General features: G+C 43.8%; 1 protein-coding gene across 2 annotated transcripts in view; it reads right to left on the minus strand.

The window, feature by feature from the left end:
- The window catches only part of FGF12 (fibroblast growth factor 12), a 210,099-nt gene that overhangs the window by 63,375 nt on the left and 125,404 nt on the right, over positions 1-21,320 (minus strand). For both annotated transcript variants that reach the window (XM_088525538.1, XM_088525537.1), the window contains exons 2-3: positions 13,294-13,404; positions 5,982-6,085 (exon numbers count right to left, since the gene is read on the minus strand). In XM_088525538.1, the coding sequence (XP_088381664.1) occupies positions 5,982-6,085; positions 13,294-13,404 (215 nt within the window). The remainder of the gene's footprint in view (positions 1-5,981; positions 6,086-13,293; positions 13,405-21,320) is intronic.

Raw genomic sequence — 21,320 nt, forward strand, 5'->3', positions numbered from 1 at the left:
GAGCACTTTTTCCCCTGATTTTCTCCCAAAATGAAATTTCAGCAAGTGATTTGAATGCATTCCAATACTGATAGACCACTCTTTACTAAAGGGGATATCCCATTCTTGCTTCCCTGGATATTATTAGGTGGATTGTAACACATTCCTAAATGACCTGTTCAACTAAGACTAAGGGAAAGCACCTTTTATGAGGCAGATTTATTTCTCACAACTTATTCTATTATTATTCTACATCTGGGTAGAAAACCAGGGTTGTGTCCTGCTGCTACCGTTTTTGTCCTCACACCAGACTCCTGCTCGAACAGCCAAACACTGCAGACAACCAATAAGCCTGGCTCAACTCGAGGCATCCGATGCCCCGTGCCGCGTGGTGCCCTCTGCTCCCGGGAGCCTTCCCGTGGTGCTCCGCTAGGAAAGTTCAGGGAATACAGCCCCTCAACTAAGCAGCCAAATAGGAACGCTGCCCAAAAAGCCACAGCATTACAGCGTCCTGGCTCTCCTGCCAGCTCTCCTTGTCTGAAGAGCTGTCCAGCTGGTCCTGCCAAGTGAGGTCATACCCGTTTTTAGGGCCTGCCAATCCTACTGCCACATTTCATTTTACAACACCCTGAATTGCCATCAGGCTGGTGCAGGCCAGCACCGTCACTGCGTGACTCGCGCTGTGGACAGACAGCTCAGCGATAAGCTTGCAATGCTGGGGTGAAAAGAATCCTGGATCATTCGAGATCTTCAGCTTGACAGGACGGTGAAGCAGAGGAACAAAGGCAGTAGCACCTCACGGCGGGAAAAGTGACCACTTTGCTATTGATAGCTGTATTTAAAAGTTTCCATGCTACGAGGGTGGTGTGTCAGAGTGCTCATTAGGAGCTGTATTTTAGGAACATTCAAAGCCAGGCAGGAATCTGCTCCCAGTGGCTGGCCCTCCTCAGCAGATCTGCTGACACTGAGCATCCATTTTGTTCCCTCTGTGATCATATTTCTGATTAAGCCAGAGAGCAGGAGGAGCTTTATACCTCCCAATTAATGCTTCCCTAGACAACCACTGAAGAAGAGCACACACTCTGGAGGCAAATTCAAAGCATATTAAATTGGGCTCCTGCTGCGCGTTGCTTTTGGAGACATTTTGCTCTCTCTGCTGACCTGGTTCCTAATGGAGGCCCCTCAGCCAGGGAATCCCCCCATCCACGCGCTTGCTTGCAAAGGGGTGTGAGCAGAACACATAACTGCACCTCTGAATGAATCAACCAGCATCACCAGAGGTTAAACAGGAATTAAAGAACTGGCCCTGGCTGGCGCAGGTTTAACAACCCAAGCCTATTAGGGCAGAGAACGCAACACGACCGATTCCAGCCTACGACCTTGAGATGATGTAAATAAGAGTGCAGCAACCCTAGAGGAGTTGTAGTGAAACAGCTAGAGTACAGCAAAGAGACTTAAAAAATTCTGTTAATATACATACTTCTCCAGATGCTTGTTTATTATTATGCAAGACATTTATTATGCAAAGTGATAGAGCAGAATAAAAAAAGCAGAGAAAGAAAAGCCACACTGAGCATTTAATGTGACTTTTTTCCAATGCTGTTTAGTTTCTTTTTTTTTAATTGTGCATAATCATTTCCTTATTAGCAAGAATCTTTGAAGTGATTCGAGCTCTAATTTCAGCATTCCAAATTCACAGGTTGATACTGTAAAAACATACTGAGCCCTTGCAAGTGACCCATTTTTCCCCCTCTGTATTCCACATCACTGGTAGGGCTTTCGCCGTCTTTACAATAAATTATGTATCATGATTTGCCATTTCAAAAATAATTAGAACTCGGAGTTAACAAGGAATATGTGAGAGCAGTATATTTTAGAAGAGAAGAGTTAGGCACTTGCGGCAAAACCCATCTCAGCTGTAATGCCTGAATTTTTTATATATATATATATATATTTATTTATATGTATCTATATAGGCCCATGATGAGCATCTGCTCCAGAAGAACCCCGTTTACCTCACAGCCAAAACATTGTGCAGACTCTCCTTTCCCACAGACCAGCTACAGGGGTAACAGCTGAAGCTGGGAGCCAAAGCGAGTGCAGAAGTACCTGCTTCAGCCTCACACTGAAAGGCCTTACCAACACCAGGAATCAGCTTGGTAATGAAATCATCAGCTCCAGATACACAGACAGAAGAGCATGCTCCATTTTTTTCTTCTAACTAGGTTTATGATTAGGTTGTAAATTCAGTAAGTATGCTGTAGCACTGTTATTCCATTTTTCTCTAGGCTCTGCAATAACCAGCCTTTGGTCTGGCCTTCCCAAGCGCTAACACAGTACAAACAGTATGTCCTGTCCCTCATTCATTCCACACACCGCTGCTTTGATATATAACGCTAACAGCGGATCCCTACGGGAGGGTTGTGTTGCTCCCCAAAGCAGGTGCTGACAAAAACCTTCAAGCATCATCAGGGAATTTACAGCTGCTCTACATCAGGAGAAATCTCAACGGGGGCACACCAAAGACTTCGTAAGCTTGTTATTAAAATAGCATTTTGCACCCTGCTGTATGCAAAGCCAGGGACCTCAGGTTAACAAGAACCTGATTTTCTTGCTTGCTAAGCACCTATTTCCCCACCAGATCTCAGAGGTAACGGTCAGCAACTGTGAAAGAAATCAGGTCTCAAGTATAAGTAAACAAAGTACAGAGGTCACAAACATCTGCTTCTCAAACAAGCAGATTTTGACATGTAATGCGTTTTGAACTCAAAAGCTGGCTAGAGATCTATGGCAGGCTTTAGGCAACAAACAAAAACACACAATGTCCCTGCCAGTCCCTAACTGCATAGAAGAGACGAGGAAACTCATTGCTAATGGCATCAGTGTGGCCAAGAACATAGGAGGGTCCTCAATAGGACTGTGTATTTCTGCAGAGAATTTTCTTACTTAGTCTGGCATTGTAGGACCTCCCTTAGCTTTTGTGCTGACAGTCCCTGGGAAGACTTTATCCAAGCGCTGGTTACTCTAAATCCATTCATTCAGGAGTTCCTTGGCTTCAACTCAGAAGGAGCTGGCACAAGTTGTTTCAGAGACCAGGCTGATAATAGCCTGTTTCCAGCTCTGGTTTGATCCAGGGCAGAGGATGTCAGCCCATGTCTCAGCTGGCATGCACAGATTAACCATCATCAAAAAATAAAAAACACAGAAAGGATGCATTCACTGACAGCCACAGGCAATTTAGACTCAAGGTGGGGTGGAGGGCAAGTGTTCCCCTAGATAGTTGCATTTTATCTTAAAGCTGTCCCAAGCTTTGGGTTGTCACAAGTCATCCAAGCAGGCCTAGGTCTGGGACAAATACCAAATGAGACAGCCAAGCAGCAGAAAAAGTCATTTTTTCCATAGATCTGCGTGAGGAATTACTGACTTTTTTTCAAAAATCCCTCAAAAGATTTGATTAAAAAAAAAAAAAAAAAAACAGGCACACACACGACAAAGGGAGCAAAGTTTTAGCTTCAGGTCTGGTAAGCAAAGGAACAGGGACAGTGTGTCCTTTCGTGTGGGAAGCAATGAGATTCAGGTGACATGGTGAAAGGCCCTGCTTGCCCCCAAAAAGAGCAGGCTGTCAAGTCCTGCCAAAGCAGTTCTGCAGCACAGACTTTGAGACCAAGATAGCCATGCCAACCGATGGCTTGGAGAAGGATCCCAGCTCCACAAAGAAAGCTGCAGCAACCAAGAGACTGCTTGGACAGGCTGAGCACTTCCTAGCCGCATCCAGTGCTGAGGTAGCAGCCTGATCTATTTCTTGTCTTTGATGCTGTGAGTGGCTTGACCCATGATCCCTAGTTCTCCCATGCTTTATCCATAAATTTGATTTCCTTACCTTGGAATTGATTTACAGTTGTAAGTCACAGACAGAGCCATCAGGCAATACAAAAATAGAATTGGGCCTAGTGAGCTTAATTTCCTCAGAGTACAGACAGGCCAGTAGCACCCAGTTATTGCCCTCTCCAGGGCAATACTAGGCACCAAACAGTAGCTGGTCTATCACTCAGACCAACATATCTGCTGAACTCACACTCTATTTTCCTGGGAAGTACCAGTGCTACTGGGAGACTCAGTTCTGGGCCTGGGTCTCTTCACACTCGATACTGCACAAATCCCGAGCAAGCCTTTGGTCCAGACCAAGACATGTGTGTCTAGGGCAAAGCACACGTGATAACGCAGTGTCACACTACATATGGTGCTAGCACCTGCTACCTTCAGGACTCGAATAGCATTACAAACAGAGGAGATTTTCATTGTTAGTAAACTGATGTAATTTATTTAGAGGCAGTCATTTATGTTTACTGGGCTATGAAAGAACAGGAAGCGTCTGGCATCTACAGAGATCCAGATTGATCTCTCTGTCTCTTTTTGACAACCAGCCAGTTTCGAGACCTATCTCACCAGGCATACTAACACAATGACTTGCCATTTTTTACCCTGTGTTGTTGGAGAGAAATTTTGTACCTCTCAAGGGAAAGAGGGAAATCCTAACCATGTGAGTGGTATAAAATTGACCAGGAAAGAAGACAGATGATACCAGTTAGAGAAGTTTGTGTAGGAGCAAGCTGGCCTTTTCCATCTCAAGCTGCTTCAACTACATTAGCGGCATTGAAAGAGCTCAGTTCTATGAGAAGGAATGATCTTACAGGGATAAGTACTTGAAAGTCCTCCAAAGTAAAGCCCACAGACCTTGCAGCACAAAATGCCTACGAGGAAACCAAAAGTCAAATTAATTGTCAGCTGTCAGGGAGATCAATAAAAACTAGAGCCACATATCCTTCTGGTGCATAGATGTATATTCTATGTGGTATACACATCTCAATGATCATTTTTTTTTCTACTACAGGCTACAAAGCCTTCTTCAAGCTGCATCTTATGTGACAGTACATTGCACTTACTGGAACGCTAACCATAACATAGATATCACTGGTGTTAGTCTTGTGAGCCAACAGCCTTATACTACTCCAGGAGCTAGCATAAATGTTGGCTTTGCCTAGGAAAAGGAGCAGAGTCCATTCTTGAGACCAAAGTTTCACAGCAAAGCATATATGCTAGGTAGATCAACATTTATTCCCCAAGCTATACAGGCTATTGTCCTTTTACAGATCCTATCTCCAACCTTACACATGTTTTTAAAGCAAAGTAAATGTCTAGATAAGAGCGGAATCACAGTGCTGTAAATTTACATGAATGGAGATGAGATTAGAATCTAGACTACACACTTTAAAGATATAACTACAAAATGAGAAGTGTATTATTAACCATCAGTTTTTACTATGTAGAACTAGAGCAAAGTTATTTGAAGCATAAAAAAACTGGCAAAGGGCTGCCATATTTAATAAATCACTGAATCAATTATTCACTGTGAAAATCAATTACTTACTTCAAATGAGAATCTTACGAATAACCTCATGCCCTTTCATGCCATCTAAGAAAGTTACAGGGGAATCAGTCAGTAAAAAATGTCTTAGTTGTCTTTTATGTGCATTAAAAAGACCACACAAATCCAAGGAATTCTGTGCAGCTGAAGAATGCCAACAGAATAGCCCAGAACCATTTTAATGAAGTCAGTGTTAATTAGTTGGATTTTCATGGCAGTCAAAAGCAGAGTAGGACCCATTAGCTACACAGGTACAATTCTATTCAGCTATTGCAATATAAACAGAATATAACCAGGAAAAAAAAAAAAAACACACATTGCAACCTACATTAAAGAACTCTTCAAAAGAAAACAGAAGTCTATTTTCACAGGCTATAAGATATTGACACAAAACACCACAAAACCACAACAGTGAGCATCACTTGACTTTGCAGCAATTCCAACCACTTCCTGCCTTTAAAGGTCTCAAATCCATGACCTTTCTCAGGAAAAGCTGTTTGGAAGTCACCATTCAGCCTTTCCCCTGCCACCTACAGACCCAAACCATTCCAGGAGCCCAGCAGTGCAAAGTACTTACCGAGCTGTAGAGATACCCCTCAGCGTTCATGGCAACGTATAGACCTGCCTTCACCCCTTGGATTGCCACCACACGAAGACCCACGGGAATTAAATTGAAAAGGGCTGTAGAAGGAAGAGAAAAACAAGAGTATTCATACCCCGCACTTTGTCTCTCCTTTGGGCCAACCCACCCACTCCTGACTCTTGTAAGAGATACTGAATTAGAAATAAATGTCCTGCTTCAAGACACAGGAAAGTCTGTAGCCATGAGGTCAATGCTGAAAGCAAATTTTAAAGAGTACTGAATTCATCTGCCTCTCAACAGCCTAAATATATCCACCAGAATGTCTGAGCTACAGTCTTTGCAATGTCAAGGGCCCAGATACACACTCAACCCAACCGCATTTTGACAAGGTACTGTGGGCCAGCTGAGCTGCAGCAACTGCACACGTACACATCTTTGCCCGTGGCAAACACAAGGTAGCACAACTTAGTTCATGTCACCCCAAAACAGACTTAAGCCCAGTCACACCTTTTTTTTTTTTTTTTTTGCATTTGCATTTGCCATCTGCTGAAAGAGTATACGGACGGTTACCATGACCAGAATGATGTGAATTAACTTGACTACATGACTGGTCCTGCGATCTCTGCTATCAAAGGCATAAAGAAACCCAAGAAGGGCTATTCCAAAACTCCAGGATTCTTATACATTCAGGAAAAGCACTAGAGAGCACGGAAAAGGATAAGAGCTTTCAAAATTCAATTTTACAGCAATCTTATTGATCAAAGCATTTCAGTCACTTCCATCTGTTGTATTTCGGCGAATAACCCTTCCCATGAGCACACATATTACCATAAAGTCACACTTTTGCTACATTCTTAACATAACCAGCTCAAAGGGAAGAGGACAAAGAGCACTGATGCATTAGTGTTGCTTTGTTTCAGCTGAGATTTGTAGGACAAGAGCACCCAGATGCTGTAGGAACCCTTGTGCATCAGCTTAGAAAGAGCTAACTAGACCCTGTCCAAGGGTGCTCCCAGTATAGAAAAATTAGGCACAGAGTCAGGCAGAAACAGACACACAGATTACACGGATATGTTTCACTCAAGGCGTTCGCACAAAAATTGGTCCTGTCCTTCCAAATTAGTCTCTGGAAAGACTCCAGCCATCATTAACCCTGGTAGGACAGAAAGAGATCACTCAGATCCAGCTCAGCTCCAGCCCCTCAAGAGACCAGTTATACATAGACATGCCAAGAGAGGCACATGGACTTGACTCCAACATGGAAAGATGTGCACCCAGCGAGATACGTTTCCTAAAAACCCCCATTACATTCAGTCTGTGAATAACTGCAGAAGAGAGAGAGGTTTTTGGGGAATGTTTTAGAAGACAACAGTATTTAAAGTAATCAAGGGAAAGAAAGAAGAAAAAAAGAAATGAAAATATGTTCTGACTCTTGCAGGTGGTGATGCAGACAAGAGCTTGACTAAAGTCACACAAGTTATACAGTAAAACAGAGTCCAGAGGGTGTGAAAAGAACAACTGGAAATTGGTTATACTCTAATTGGGTAGATTTGCTCAGAGGTCACAGTTGAATACCAGGTATTTCTTTAGGGTACCTTGGAAAACATACAGATAGGGAACGCAAAAAGTAACTTTACTAAAGGTGTTTAACAATTAGGTGCCCCAGGCTAAGCTAGTTCTAAGTTTGTCTCTGAAAAGGGATTCATGAATCCCAACTTCAATCTCTCACTTCTATCAGCTATCAAGGAAGACTAGTTGACTCCCCTAGGTGAGCTGCCTAAAAGCAAAGCACCTCCAGCATGACAAAACTAACCTTGATCCTAACCCCGTTTCACAACTTTAAGCATCACATCCAGTAAAACACCAAAACATTTGCTGAACTGTTGCTGGAGCCTGTGCCTAGATTTCATGTGACTTCATGGGAGGGAGGAGAGCACTTCAACAGCTGGATATGGTAAATGAAGCCCAGCGTGTGGATCGGTCTGTCAGCAAGTCATGGACAGAGCTACTTTGATACAGTCCCAAGATGGGATAAATAGCTCCAGTGCAGCTGCTCAGCATTAAAGAGTTGCATTATATCACAGTTCTCCTGCTGAAAAGCTCACCAGCCAAGGAGAGCTTATACTCCTATACTTCTGTCACTATCATGAAGGTCTAAAGCCCTCAAACAAATAACAAGTCTATTTATAAGCAACTCCCCACCCCATTCCCTCCCCCACTGAAAAATGGAGCATATTACTGCTAATAATGAAACCAAATGGGCATCATCATTCATTCTCCACAGCCAATTTGTCTTGCATAGAAAACCTGTGACAGAGCATTCATTAGGCAGCAGAGGGATAATGCCCAGAATCAGTGGGCGAGAAGCCCCCTCGGAAGCACACAGGTGCCCGCGGATCGCGTTAATCCACACACACACACACAGCTAAGGTGGGGGAACAGCAGCAACCCGCTGAGCTCCGTGTTAGGGCAGCCAGGCGGTCCCCAGGCCCCCTGCTTTTTGGGGCTGTGCTGCAGATTGCGCTAACAGCGCCAACAGTCACAGCTTTCAGGCACAGCAGAGCAGGCCCTGCCGGGCAGGGAGGCAAGGGGACGGGCAGGCCCGGGACACCCGTAACTGACAGCCAAGGATACTTTAGGAACCAAATGTTTTCTTCTACTGAGGTATTTTTGGGTCAATCCAAAGCCGGCACATTCACAGGCCTGAAAAATTCTCCTTTCCACACCCAATTCCAGAAAAAACAAACAGACAAACACGCTTCAGAAGTTGAAGCTTTATTTTTTTTAAATACTTGTTTTTAAAAAGGTCAAAGCTTCACCTGTAAGAATTAAAATATATATATATATCCAGAAAAAAACCAAAACCACTCCTCTCCTCCAATCAGTCCAGAAACCAAGCTGTTTCATTTTGTGTCAGGAAAATGAAAAGTTCTCCTTAACCCAAAATGCAAGATGTAGGGATGGGAGAAAAAAAGAAATAGCTGTGGCAAGGTAGGACTGCACACATGGTTTGGTGACTTGAAGGAAAAGGCATGCAGTAGATGTTTTTAAAGCCTCTCCTTCTGTTGGGAATGGTAAATTTTCTATGCCATCTACAACTGTATATGAGATGGACTTTTTTTTTTTCTCATGCACAGAACAAAACAAAATGACACAGACTATTTCTGATTCTTTTCCCTTGCTACCATATTCACTCACAGGGTGGATTTACAACTGATCCTTTTTTTTTTTTTTTGATGCTATTCTTAGTGATAGCTATGCAGTGCTAGAACCAGGGATGTTAAGAGTATCCAATACCTCCTTCTTGGAAATATTCAGAACTAGAATAAGGCAACTTGATCTAACTTTTAAGACAGCCCAGCTTTGCACAGGGTAGGCTGGAGACCTCAAAAACTTCTTCCAACCTCACACGCTTTACATGCTTCAGTGTGTCTGTCCAGAAAGCCCCAATCAAAAATACCTCTGCTCTGCATGGATAGCCAATGCACACTTGATAAGGCTGCCCTAACTGAGATACATTGGGCCTTTTGCATGTGATCAGAAGAGGTGACCTGCCCTTACCCATTGCCTACTTGTTGGAGATCTGCAGAAGTTCAGCAGGATTACACTAGTACACTAAGGAGTCAGATGGCTCTCATGAGAAGCGAGGTTACCACCCTCAGCTCAGGCCATAACAATGAAAGCCACAAGAGCAAGAATCAGTCCTGAAAGACCATGTGAAATCCCTGGAGTCGGAAAGAAAAGTTACTGCCGCAAATACAGCTTCATACATGACATTAAAAGCATAGACGAGGGCATCCATGCAAATTCAGTCCAATTAAAACAAAAGCAAAATAAAAAAAATAAAATAAAAAACCAGACACTCCCCACACACACATTTCCTCATGAATCCCAATGCAAGTAGGAAGAGGATCCGTCTTGCTGCTTATATTAAGGTGGCATGTCTTTAACTGCATGGTATAAGGAACAGATGTCCCAAGTGCTCTTTCATAGGAAACTGGCTGCATGCCTTTCAAATGCTATTAGAACTTGCATTCTGTCCCCCCCCGCTTTTATTTAAGGGAAAGGGAGTGGAAAATAAACGCCATCAGCCTCTCAAGAACATATATAAAATGGGCATCAGATAATTAATTTAAAAATTGCTTAAATATTAGCATAAGGGGAATATTGTATTCCCCTTATACAAATATCTAGATTTTTATTAGAATTTAATTGCATTAGACAACACATCAGGTCTCATTTTAAGTGTTTACTTTACCAGAGTAAGGCAACCTAATGTATTCCATGAAAATTAAGCTTCCTTTCATGAGGCTAATTTGAATAATCTGTAGAACATGGAGCCAGGATGTATAGAACATGGTGTTCCACTATGTATTAATAGTGTTCAGACAGCTTCTGGATGGAAAATACATGACCATCCAGTCTGGAAAAGATTCTGCTGTGGCTACCAGGATCATCCTCCTCTGACAAAGGATATGAATTAATCCAAGTCTCCTCCAGGAATAAGGAAAGACTACTTCTCTACTCTTTGATGAATTTCACTGTTGCACAGAAATACTGCATGCACCTCTCTATTGGTCAGGAATCTTCTGGAGAAGTGCTTTTAAAAATCAGAAAATATGAGCAAAATAGATTTGGAACCGTTCACTTAAATTAGTTTTGACTTTTATTTTTTTTTTGATTAAAAAAATCCTTAAGAGGTTTGGAAGAAATTATACAGGCAAAAAATAGTCAGAGTGCATTACACTGGCATTTCCAAAGTGGAAAAAAAAAAAAAAAAAAAAAAAAGAGTTTTGCTTTGAAATAACCTTTAATTTTGAAGCTTCCTATAAAGCAAGCAATTGAGTAAAACTGATGATTTACAAAGAAGGGGAGTACATGATCGAAATTAAAACTCATTGAAAGCTCAATCCTCAGTTCATTTTCAGAAGCCAAATTTATCAGATTAGGCTATTTTCCTTTCTTTCTCCATACAAAGGAGATGGGATGAAGAATGTTTTGGCCTCAGTTTTACCTCAAACTCACAGAACACATACTGACTAAAACTTTGTCATAGACTCTGATTTTGAATGACCAGCTTGGCACATTTGAGCCAGATGCCTCCTATCTCACCAAGCAGCCAAGGTTGGACCATTGTCTAACTGGAAAGAGATTAAGCTTTACAAGTGCCCTTCAGCCCCTCTATTTCCACTTAAGGAGAGATGGCTCAAGTACTCAACACTTCCTCAATTTAATCTGTAAGATTTCTAATGAAATCCACAACTGAGACAATTGTTTGGACAATTTGAGGCCCATTCTCAGTCTCAGGGACCCACAAGGTGCCTACTGCATGGGCCTAGACACAGCCAGAATCAGCTTTTCTCATCTCACTTGCTACACTCAAATATTGCAGAACCGTTCTTGCATTTTATTTTCCCCTTGTGTTTACCTAAATTCATTCTTGCTTCCATTTAAGTCCATTACTTTATTGTTTGGTCCACACTGATAGATGAGGGTAATGAATTCCTGTCATCTTTAGCAGCTCTTTGCATGTCATTGACAAATAGGCCTCCAGTGGGACTTTCCTCTTCATACTGAGGACATCCTATTGCTTCTGGTTAAAAAGGAAAAAAAAAAAAAAAAAAAAAAAAAGACAGCTAATATGACCCAACATTGGGTCATTAACCACATGTTAAAGTTCACTGAACTCATATGTGTTAGTTTTTACCTGAGAAAAGTCACAAGGCCAGACTCTTCACTTGCAGGCAACAGTGGAGGAAGTCCTTTCCTTCCTCTTACATGCTCTGACATAAATTAGAAGTTTTATCACTGTAATTTGTTCTTTTTAATATGCTAAACAGCAGCATAAGAAAAAGAACTCAAACTTGGCACTCACAGCATGCTACTGTTCCTGGTGTTTCCAAGAGGCTGCACTCACCAAGTTTCCAGTGAGCGCAGCCTCTTGGATCATATCACGAGGGCTGCATGGCTTCCACTATTCGAGGTACCTTCTAAAAGCTCCTCTTTCCACGCGCTGCTTTGCACATGGAGACCAGTCAAGATTCAGCTGGGGCAGACAGCCTCACCGTACACAGCATCCCCATCCGTCACCCTGGACACTCCGCAGTGTTGGGCAAGCAGTGCTTGCCCAGATCCATGTTCACCTTGCACTCTTGTCTAAGCACATTTCTTCACAGGATGATGCCAAGGCACTGCTACGTGGGCTGTGCTATAACAGAAAACCCTCAGACTGCCTCTGCAGCTTGAATCCTGCCTCCTCTCTAAGGAAAGATGTCTCTGAACCTGCGAGAAGCTTCTCTTTGCATGAGGACTTGTCCTCAAAGTAGGCTGCTGCTTCTACAGAGCACCTGAGGCTTGTTTCTCTCAGGTCTAACACACAGGTCACCTTTAGTTCATCACTATTAATGACAGGGAAGACACCTTCCCTAGCAGGCAGGCTAGATATGATACCCTTTCAGCAGTGGCATTGAGAGCTTCAAGCTAACATAGAATAACCCAGACCTGAAACTTCAGTCCTACCGCATTGATGCGGCTAGCGGCACCAAGTAGCTGAGTTCACTACTGCCCCCTCAGAAAGCCCAAATGAAGAAATTGAAATGAAGAAATGCTGCAGAAAACACCTTGTCTGACTTTTCAAGGACCTTCAGTATTTGTAAACTACTTCTTTAGCAAGGAAGAGGGGCTACTTGTATGCGTGTGTAAACCAGGACGGCTCCTGCACATCAGCATGATTTTTAAACCTGATGCCTCTGCTATGGCACTTTGCTATGCTTTGATGGATGATATGAATCAAATCCCTTTCAACAGGGTTTTAGAAGCAGGCCTCATTTGGGAAAGGTCATTCAGTAGCTACCCTTCAGATTAAGCAAGAAACACTAGAGTTTTTAGTATACAGCTAGTTTTCTCCAGCCTGGCAATTCCTAATGCTTGTTGAATTTTTCAGGATAAAACAGTGAAAAACAATTTTCTCCTCTTCTCCTTGGAGAGAGAATTCCCCATATCCTTCACCCACGTGGCATGCATATAAATATAATCTTCTTTCTCTTCTGGCAGAAATTCAAATCATGGGTTTTATTCTCCACCCCACCCAGATGGCAGTTACGGAATCTGGGGGGGAGGGAACAAGATTGCAGAGGAAACATATGATATTATACAGGCAAGATTTAAAGGGGAAGTATAGAAAAAATGTGCAGAAAACAGCTGGCTTCTTCTTAATTTGAAGGAAAAAAAAAAAAGCCATAAGTGATCCCCACTAGGTGTTGCATTTGATTGTAAATGGATTGCAAAACAGGCTAATTTTTCTTACTGTAGTCGCTGTTTTCGTCCTTGGTCCCATCAATTGTACCATCTGGGTGCATCTGCAGGAAGTATTCCTGCTGGCTGAATAACCTTGTCACAATTCCTTTCAGCTGGGGTTCTGCAAGAAATAATAATTATTATTAGATATACCAAATAAACCAAGTGGCAAGAGACACGATTTGTGCAGCCCCCGTAAACCCTCAGTGAATAAAGCAGTGCTTGGCCAATAAAGTCAGTTTTTGGCAATTCCTTTCTAGCGTGGTTGTACAATATTCATATATACGCAGACATACAGGCATATAAAAATGGAGATCAGATGAGCGGGTAAAATACTTTATGCTGCAACCAACTGTGCGTTGTAACAGATTGATGGCACATTTCTTCCTTGAAAGTTATCTGCCAACTGAAAGCCTTCAAACAACTTAGGTATTCTGGATGTGCTGCTCATTTAGAAGAAAATTTGTTAGTAGTTGCAAAGAATTTGCTTATAGTTTCTTATTCTGACTGTGAAGCCAAGCACCTTCCTTTCTATATATTTAATTCATTATTATGTAGCTCTCGTTTTTTGAAAGTGAAAATCTATTTAAATCAAAAACATTATAGGGGTACAAATCTAAAGTAAATGAGTGCTGAATCAGGCTGCATGAGTCCAACTGTGTGGGCCTCAAGGAGAAAAAAAACCTAAACAGAACAGATGCAAAACACCTCCAAAAATGACCTCTGAAGCATCTGTGGCCACCTTTAAAACAGAGGCGTTTTAAAATCCCTTATGTTGTTCCCTTCCAGGGAGGAAACATATGCCACATTTTGTCTGGGAGATAGATGGGAATCACTCTTTGCCTTTAACAGGGTCCTTTCCTAGTCCCAGCTCCTCACAAGATGGTCAGTCATGGACTGACTAGAAGCTCCCCTACTGCCTACACAATATTTTATGACCTAGCAGGAGAGGGAAAAGAAAATATGAGAAAGAAAGATTTGCCACAAGATACTTAACATGTCACAGGTCCACAGTATTACTGCCAGTCTTCCTTCTATCTAACTGATCAAGCACAAATTAAGCAATCAAGAACTCAGGAAAAGTTCAATTTATCACATGAATCTTACAATTTGCCACAGATCCTGCTTCAGTAAAGCAAGACAGCTGGCTATACGTGAGCAGACAGACACACTCGCTAGATTACAGAGTAGATTTTCCTAGTGTGGCAGCAGTTTATAGTTTTATGTGACCACCCACCAAGAGTAAATAAATAAAAGCTAGTTACTGCTGGCTCAATAGGCAGGAAAAATCCAGTGTAGCATACCAAAATCTAGCCAGTCTCCCGTCTTTCCTGCCTCTAGTGAGACTGTTTAATAAGCCATAGTCATTATATAACTCTGGTCACGTTGTGTGTTAAGTGTTTCCATTAGGAGCCCCTATCTCGCCAAGCTGCACAACTTTCCTTTGAAGACAGCACTAGGCAGCCGCTCAGCCACCAAAGCCCCCCTTGCAGCAAGCAGGGACATAAGATGCCGTCAAGCTGCAGATGCAGAGGATTTTCCAGCTTTGGCAGCCCCTCCACCAGCCTGGGGAGAATCAGGCACTATTTTGCATCTGCAAAAACATACACTTGCTGCTGAATAAATCAGCGGCAGTTTCTATGCTGTCTTAAAAAAAGTGATTTCATAGTCATCAAGTGCAGCCCCTGCTGCACACTGCGGAAGGGGCTTGTCTCTATGCAACTCAACTATGGGATGGAGGAAGCAAATAAAGTACAGCTGTATTAGCCAGCTACTAAGAGCCACTGTCAAACAAGCCAAGATATATCAAAATGAGACTTAGATCAAACAAGACACTTTGCTTTCTTCTTACTAAAAGTCTATTTTGTTGGATGCAGATGCTTTATTTAACTTGCTTTTCTAACAAACACACTGAGGCAAAGGGGAAGAAAAAGATTTATTTTCAGGCACAGATGACTGCATCACCTTCCTTGCTCCTGCCCACTTTCTGTCTTTTATCTAAAGCCACAATAGTAAAGACACTTACTTATAGGCACTTTCTGATATGAAAGATCTGTCTTTGAATCCCTGAATGAGTCTGTCTCATTTCTATTCTCTGGTTAAATTTTAATGTGAAAGTACTTTACACAAAATGGAAGAGCTCTCAGCAAGACAGACTTAGAACACACTCCTGCAGCTTGAAGCCTTCTGAGTACCAGGAAAGGGGAAAGAAATTGTCTTAAAACCTCTCAGATGGAGAGAAGGACTGACCCCGACTGCTCTTCCTTGCTCAGGAAGATGTTAAACAAAACAGAAAGCCCCTTTCTCTTTCTTTTGTGAGGTCTAAACTATACTATGATGATGCAACTCACTTGGGAAGGGAGACCTCTCCCACTGGCAAGTCAAATATAAGACAAATTTGCTCATTAATAGTAGTGCCTTATTTTTTTTAGGATTTATCAGAACACCACCCAAGACCAGCTGATGTCAGGGATACGGATGAAAACACACAGAAGGCTGCAAGTGCCACCACGGCAAACCACATGCTAGAGCCCCAGTGTCCCTCTCTGCTACCAACCTGACAAGCACAAGGTCAAGTTTGACTCAAGCGCTCTGTTGATAATCCAGCGCTTTTCCAAATCAATGCCTACCACAGTACAAGTTGGAGGGGAAGTTTTATCTTACTTTTTTTTTTTTTTTCCTCCTGATCTGACCTGGTTTTGCCTAAGTTTGAGGCTCAGTCCCAATCTCAAAGAGAAATTCAAGGGGAACAGAACTGAGAGCTCTAAGCCACGTACAAAAATCACCGCATTTCTCCTGCTCCTAATGCAACTTGACAGCAGCGGTGTTCCTGTCTCTCCGCGCTGCACAGATCTTTTTCCACGGGAGCATCTGTGCTCCCCAGACTCACCGAGGAAGCCCTGCAGCGCCAGCTAACGAAAGCTTTTTCAGAAACCACAGGGTCAGGAGGCACTTCAGAGACACGCAGCTTCTGCTTCCCCCCAAACACTGCACTTCTTTGGGAATTTTTCTACATGGAAGAGCAAAAGCACTGCTATGCACTACACCTTTGGGTAGTTACCTGAAGTATATGCAGAAACAGCACAGAGATGCACACAAGGAGCACAAAGTCCTCTCCCCTAAGTACTGGCTGCAGCTGAGGATGGTTAAGGAGCCGTCAGGGCAATGCACAAATTGAACCACCTGCTACAGGCTTCCCCACAGCACAGGGAGAGAACAGCCCTTACCCTAGGTAATATTCCTAGGGACTTGTAATATTCCTGGACTGAAGGGGTAGGAGGGAGTGGGAAAGAGTCAACAAAGTAAGCCCAAAACCTTGATACTTCTGTTTGTCTAAAGGTCCCTTTCAGGGATATTGCCCCAAGCTACAATCATTAAAGGAAACATACCATCATACCATAAATAGATATTTATATCTACACACTCTCACACTGGCACAGCTAAATGCAAACCCTGCCATGAACATCTCTTTTCTGTAATTTACAGAATTCATCAGGAATCAAACTCAAACCTTATATCCAACCTCACCCTTCTTGTATACTGAGAAGGGCTCAGCATCTCTTGCTTTTAGAAGAGCAGTACTGATTAACACACTGGGGATAAATCTATTCCTCCCACTCAGGGGTCTCTGTACACTCTTATCTTTCTACAGAGAAAGCTGATCCTACAGCAATGGATCCAAACTAACCTGGACAAGACTTCTGCAGTGATTCGGCAGCTTCCTAACACAAAGTCAGCTGCTACAGAATGATTTGAAGAACAAGCTATAACTTCCTTGTCCCTAAGACTAAACAAAGGAGTATTTCCACAAAATGTATTTTCCTAGCATTGGCCATGTGCTAATAGAACTCCTATACAAACTATAGAGGGATATTTTTTCCCTTATTCTAAAAGCAACACCATTATTCATTAGGATGCTTACATTAAAGATCACATTCTATCTGCTCATTCACAGGTTTTCAGGTCTGGACACACAAAGGAAGCCCAACAAACCCTCAGCTTTTCAGATGCAACACCAAGTTCAAACACTTGAACTTGTGCTCCCAGAAGGTACCAGGGCAGGTCATCCCCAGGAAACACATCCCACATGCCTACTTACAGCACACAGCAACGAAGAACAACAGGGAGCAGGGGCTAAGCTGTGGCTCTGTTCCTGGTTTGCAGCATCTGGCAGCTTGGGGATTTTCCAAGAGAAGAGGCCTAGCCCTCAGCCACTGACCTCTCTCAGAGCAGTCATCCCATGACCTACTCACTGTAATTCCTCTGGAATGTACCTTACCTATTCCCATTTCTGCAGACCCCATTCTCTAGCTGTTTTACATCCTCCCATCCTCTGCCTCTTAACTTTAAGATGTCTTTATCACAGCTGAGGCTAAGTAAGTCATGATTGGATCGCTAATCTCCTTGTCATCACGTAAGAGGTAACGTGATGCTGATATTATTCAATTCAGCTGGCCTGTTATTGAGCCTTAAGTTATCTCAGTCCACCACAGGCTGCTCTGCTTTCTGTTATTATTCTGTACAGCTGCATAGGGTCTTTCATTGCCCAGAGCTTTCTGAAGGACATGATAGATCCAGGTGCTCACATACACAGGGACATGTGTATGTTCATCTCTAGGAACATGTTCATAGGAGGCTTGGGGATTGGAAGAGAATAAGAAATCTGGCAAAGATACTAGAAAAAAAAAAAGATTTTTTATAAGATATGTCACTGGCTTTTTAATGACCTCTTTTCTTTTTGCCTTTAAGGTGAATAGGGAGCTCACCTCATACCTGCAAAATAGAAGCCATACAAGAAGGACACCTTCCCTGACTGCAGAGAGGAGCTAGGAGGTCAAGCACCAAGCCTTCACGCAGCAAAGCCCCCCTGAGGGCACTATGTCTCGCTTGTTCGCAGCAGCACACGCACGGCCCGGCCACGTGCAGCAGAACAAGCCCCAGGATGAGGAACACCACACAACGACACACACTGCAGGGCAGCTCCATCTAGTCCTCCCTGAGCCCAGAGCTCTAGAGGACCAAGGAAGAGGGCGCAACACTGATTTCCAACTGGGACTCTGTTGTGGAAGGCAGCCTGCCAAGACCTCATTTCTTGTGTTTCACACAGGACCCCTCATTAAGTGGCTGTCACGGCTGAGCCAAGCTGGGTCCCATGTCGCTGTTGGCTGAAAAATCTAAAGGGACTCTGCAAGGCCCAACTCTAGCAGTCACTTCGATCTGACCTCACTGAGCTAATGGCAGGGATCTCAGGGGGCCTGGATTTTAGTAATCTCTTAGAAGTTGAAGGGCTTAGTGACCTTTCAGGGATTTGAGCCACTGGTTCCAAGGCTTCTTGCAATTCACAGCAACCAAAGTTGGCACACATGACGCTATTTGAGGTTGCTGGTGCAGAACTGCTTCAAAATTCACTCCAGAGGTTACTGTGCTGGGTGCCAGAGGTACTCCATGTTAGTTATGTCTTAAACTCTGAAGCTCTTGGACTACTGTTTTCAGTGCACTGGGCTGTCAACCAGTGAAGGACGGTGCTGGCTCTGAGGCGAGCAGCCATTTTGTAGGGAGCAACCTGCAGTGAGGTAGAAGGAAGGTACCTACTGTGTAGTGCTGACAGGAGACTTCACTTCCCTGTTTATTTGTTCTCTCTCTGCAGCAGAACACGCTCTGACTCAAGGACTCCGCCTGGTTTCAGCTCTGCAATGTTGCTGAAGCAGGTTCCTGAAACAGCCCTCACAGTACCCACCGCACTGCAAAGGACACGGGTCTGGTAACGGGAGAAAGCTTCTCCAGGGCTGATCGGAAGCTCCACCAGCAATAATATTGCCTTTTGTGCCTGTTGCTGACTGTAAACATGAGACCTGTAATGCATCTCAGGAGTGTATTTCACCTCAGTGTTTTTAAACATTTGTTTATAGCAATTAAACATTTTAGGCAGGAATTTACACATTCCATTATTCTTATTTTCCTCCATTAAGGCTGCAGCTGTCATAATGGGAGTTTGATTTATGACTCACCCAACCAGCACTCAAATCCTTAACACACCAAAACCAGTATTCAAGGCAGAGCATAAACTGCTTCTAATTTACTTAGATTAACTCCATGTTTAAAGCACTGACTGCAGAAAACTGCCTTTCCCTTCCCCAAAAAGAGAAGGTTTCCAGAATACTCGATAAGTTAAATACTGCAGACACATGCAGATGGAGAAGGGCACCAAAATCCCTCGTTTAGAACTGCCGTATCAATAAAGGCTTGTATTAACTCGGCACAAAAATGCATGAGTGGGCTCCATGCAGATTACTATGGTGACAGGCATCAGCACCAAACTCAGGGCAAAAGAGAAGATGAAAAGCTGAGGGAGAAAAATGTTCTCTTCCCATCCAGTAACTGCTAAGTTCTCTAGGGTGTTGTGGACTTAAGATGTGGTACGTGATTGTCTCCAATTAAATGCATCTACACTGGCATAAGTTTAACAGCTCAACTCGCTGGGCTGATTCACGGAGTCAGCTCAAATCACAACAGCTGCACTAGGAGCTGCTGTCCTTGAAGAGGAGGGGTACGTTTCTCCAGGACCAGGGCCTTGCCGAACTCGTCCTGGCTGCACGAACCACGATCATGATGGAGCGCCGGCACTCAGCAGACACTGCGAACCAGTGCCTGCGACTGCAGCAGCAGTGATTCATGCACGAGGCAGGTCAAAGCCTCCCCAGCCACGCACGGGGATCCTGGAAGATGCTCAAACTGTGTCACTTGCGTGCGCAGGTAGGAAATCCTTCCTCTGCAAACAGGGCACAGTGCCGCAAAGTGCTGAACATTTTCAACTCCCACTGGAGTCACTACGCACAGAAAAGCACGCAGGCAGAGGCAACGAGGACGTCCCCCAGCCCCACAAGATGCTTGCCAAGACTTCAGTGGCTAAACCAATGCAGCAAAATTGCTCTGGGTAGAAGGACATGCTTGAGCTGGTGGAAGCCCACAAGCAGGTGGCCTGGAGGGACATAGCAAGTCAGGAGGGCGAACGAACGTGTGTGCCACAGAGCCGAGGGAAACAGGTGGCACTAGTGGGCACGGGCACTCAGTGCTGCCTCCTGAGCCCAGGCAGGGCTCTGGCACGTCTGCTCTGTGACAGCAGGATGTGGCGCCAGCCTGCACGGGCACAGCGCAGGCAGGACCATGCTCGGCCGCCTGATCCAGGGCAACCAGCAAGCGCTGCGTGGTGAGGAAGAGACTGCTGTACAAGCATCAGGAGAGGCTCAAGAGCAAAGCAGTCTGTGCAGCCCCAGCAGCAAAGCTGCCACAAATCCCTTCTGTTTAGATACAGATATTGACCTTAGCACACGGGCACATCACCCAGGCTGTCGGTAGGGTGGAGAGACGTAAACAGATTGATGCTAAGAAATCAATTCCCGAGGTCTGGGACTCTAGAGGCATCAAACAGTTGATCTCAGCTTTCCTCTTGGTGCTGCTGAATGAAGGGCATGCCCAGCTCCAGAGCACAGTGATTACAGGGTTAGAGTCACCCTCCAATTACAGTGAATTTATTTTGAGAAGAAAGATTCTGGGATCATAGGGCTGCACGGCATGCTCATGTATTTACTCATCTCAAGTGAGAATCTCCACCCAGGCCAAATAACTACAGAGATAACTGGTGTTTCCAGGATGCATTACATGAAATAACAGGCTGTGCTGACAGGGATGGCCTCTGCATTTGAGGGACACACTTCCAAAAATGCTGCTTCCCTAAATCAGAGAGATGATGGACTCAGGACGATGACAGCACTCGTCAAAGGCATCTCCTGTCACTGTCAATGAGTCACAGGAGCAGAATGGCAACCTGTAGGCAAAGAGAGCATGCAAGTCATTTCCTTTCCTGTGCAGGTGCCTGCAAGGAGGAATAGTAATAAGCCAGCACAGTGCACAGCTGCTTCTCTGCACCCTTCTACCAAGGAACAGACACGTACAGAGCTTTGCACTGCACTTGCTTTGTTCTTACAAAGATAAGTCCCTCTAGTAATCCCACTTGTAAAAGTCCCACTTGCAATGTAT

The sequence above is a fragment of the Tinamus guttatus genome, unplaced genomic scaffold (assembly GCF_059628265.1).
Source record: "Tinamus guttatus ecotype Peru unplaced genomic scaffold, ASM5962826v1 Tinamus_guttatus_pri_ptg000227l, whole genome shotgun sequence".
In the NCBI taxonomy this organism is placed as follows: domain Eukaryota; kingdom Metazoa; phylum Chordata; class Aves; order Tinamiformes; family Tinamidae; genus Tinamus; species Tinamus guttatus.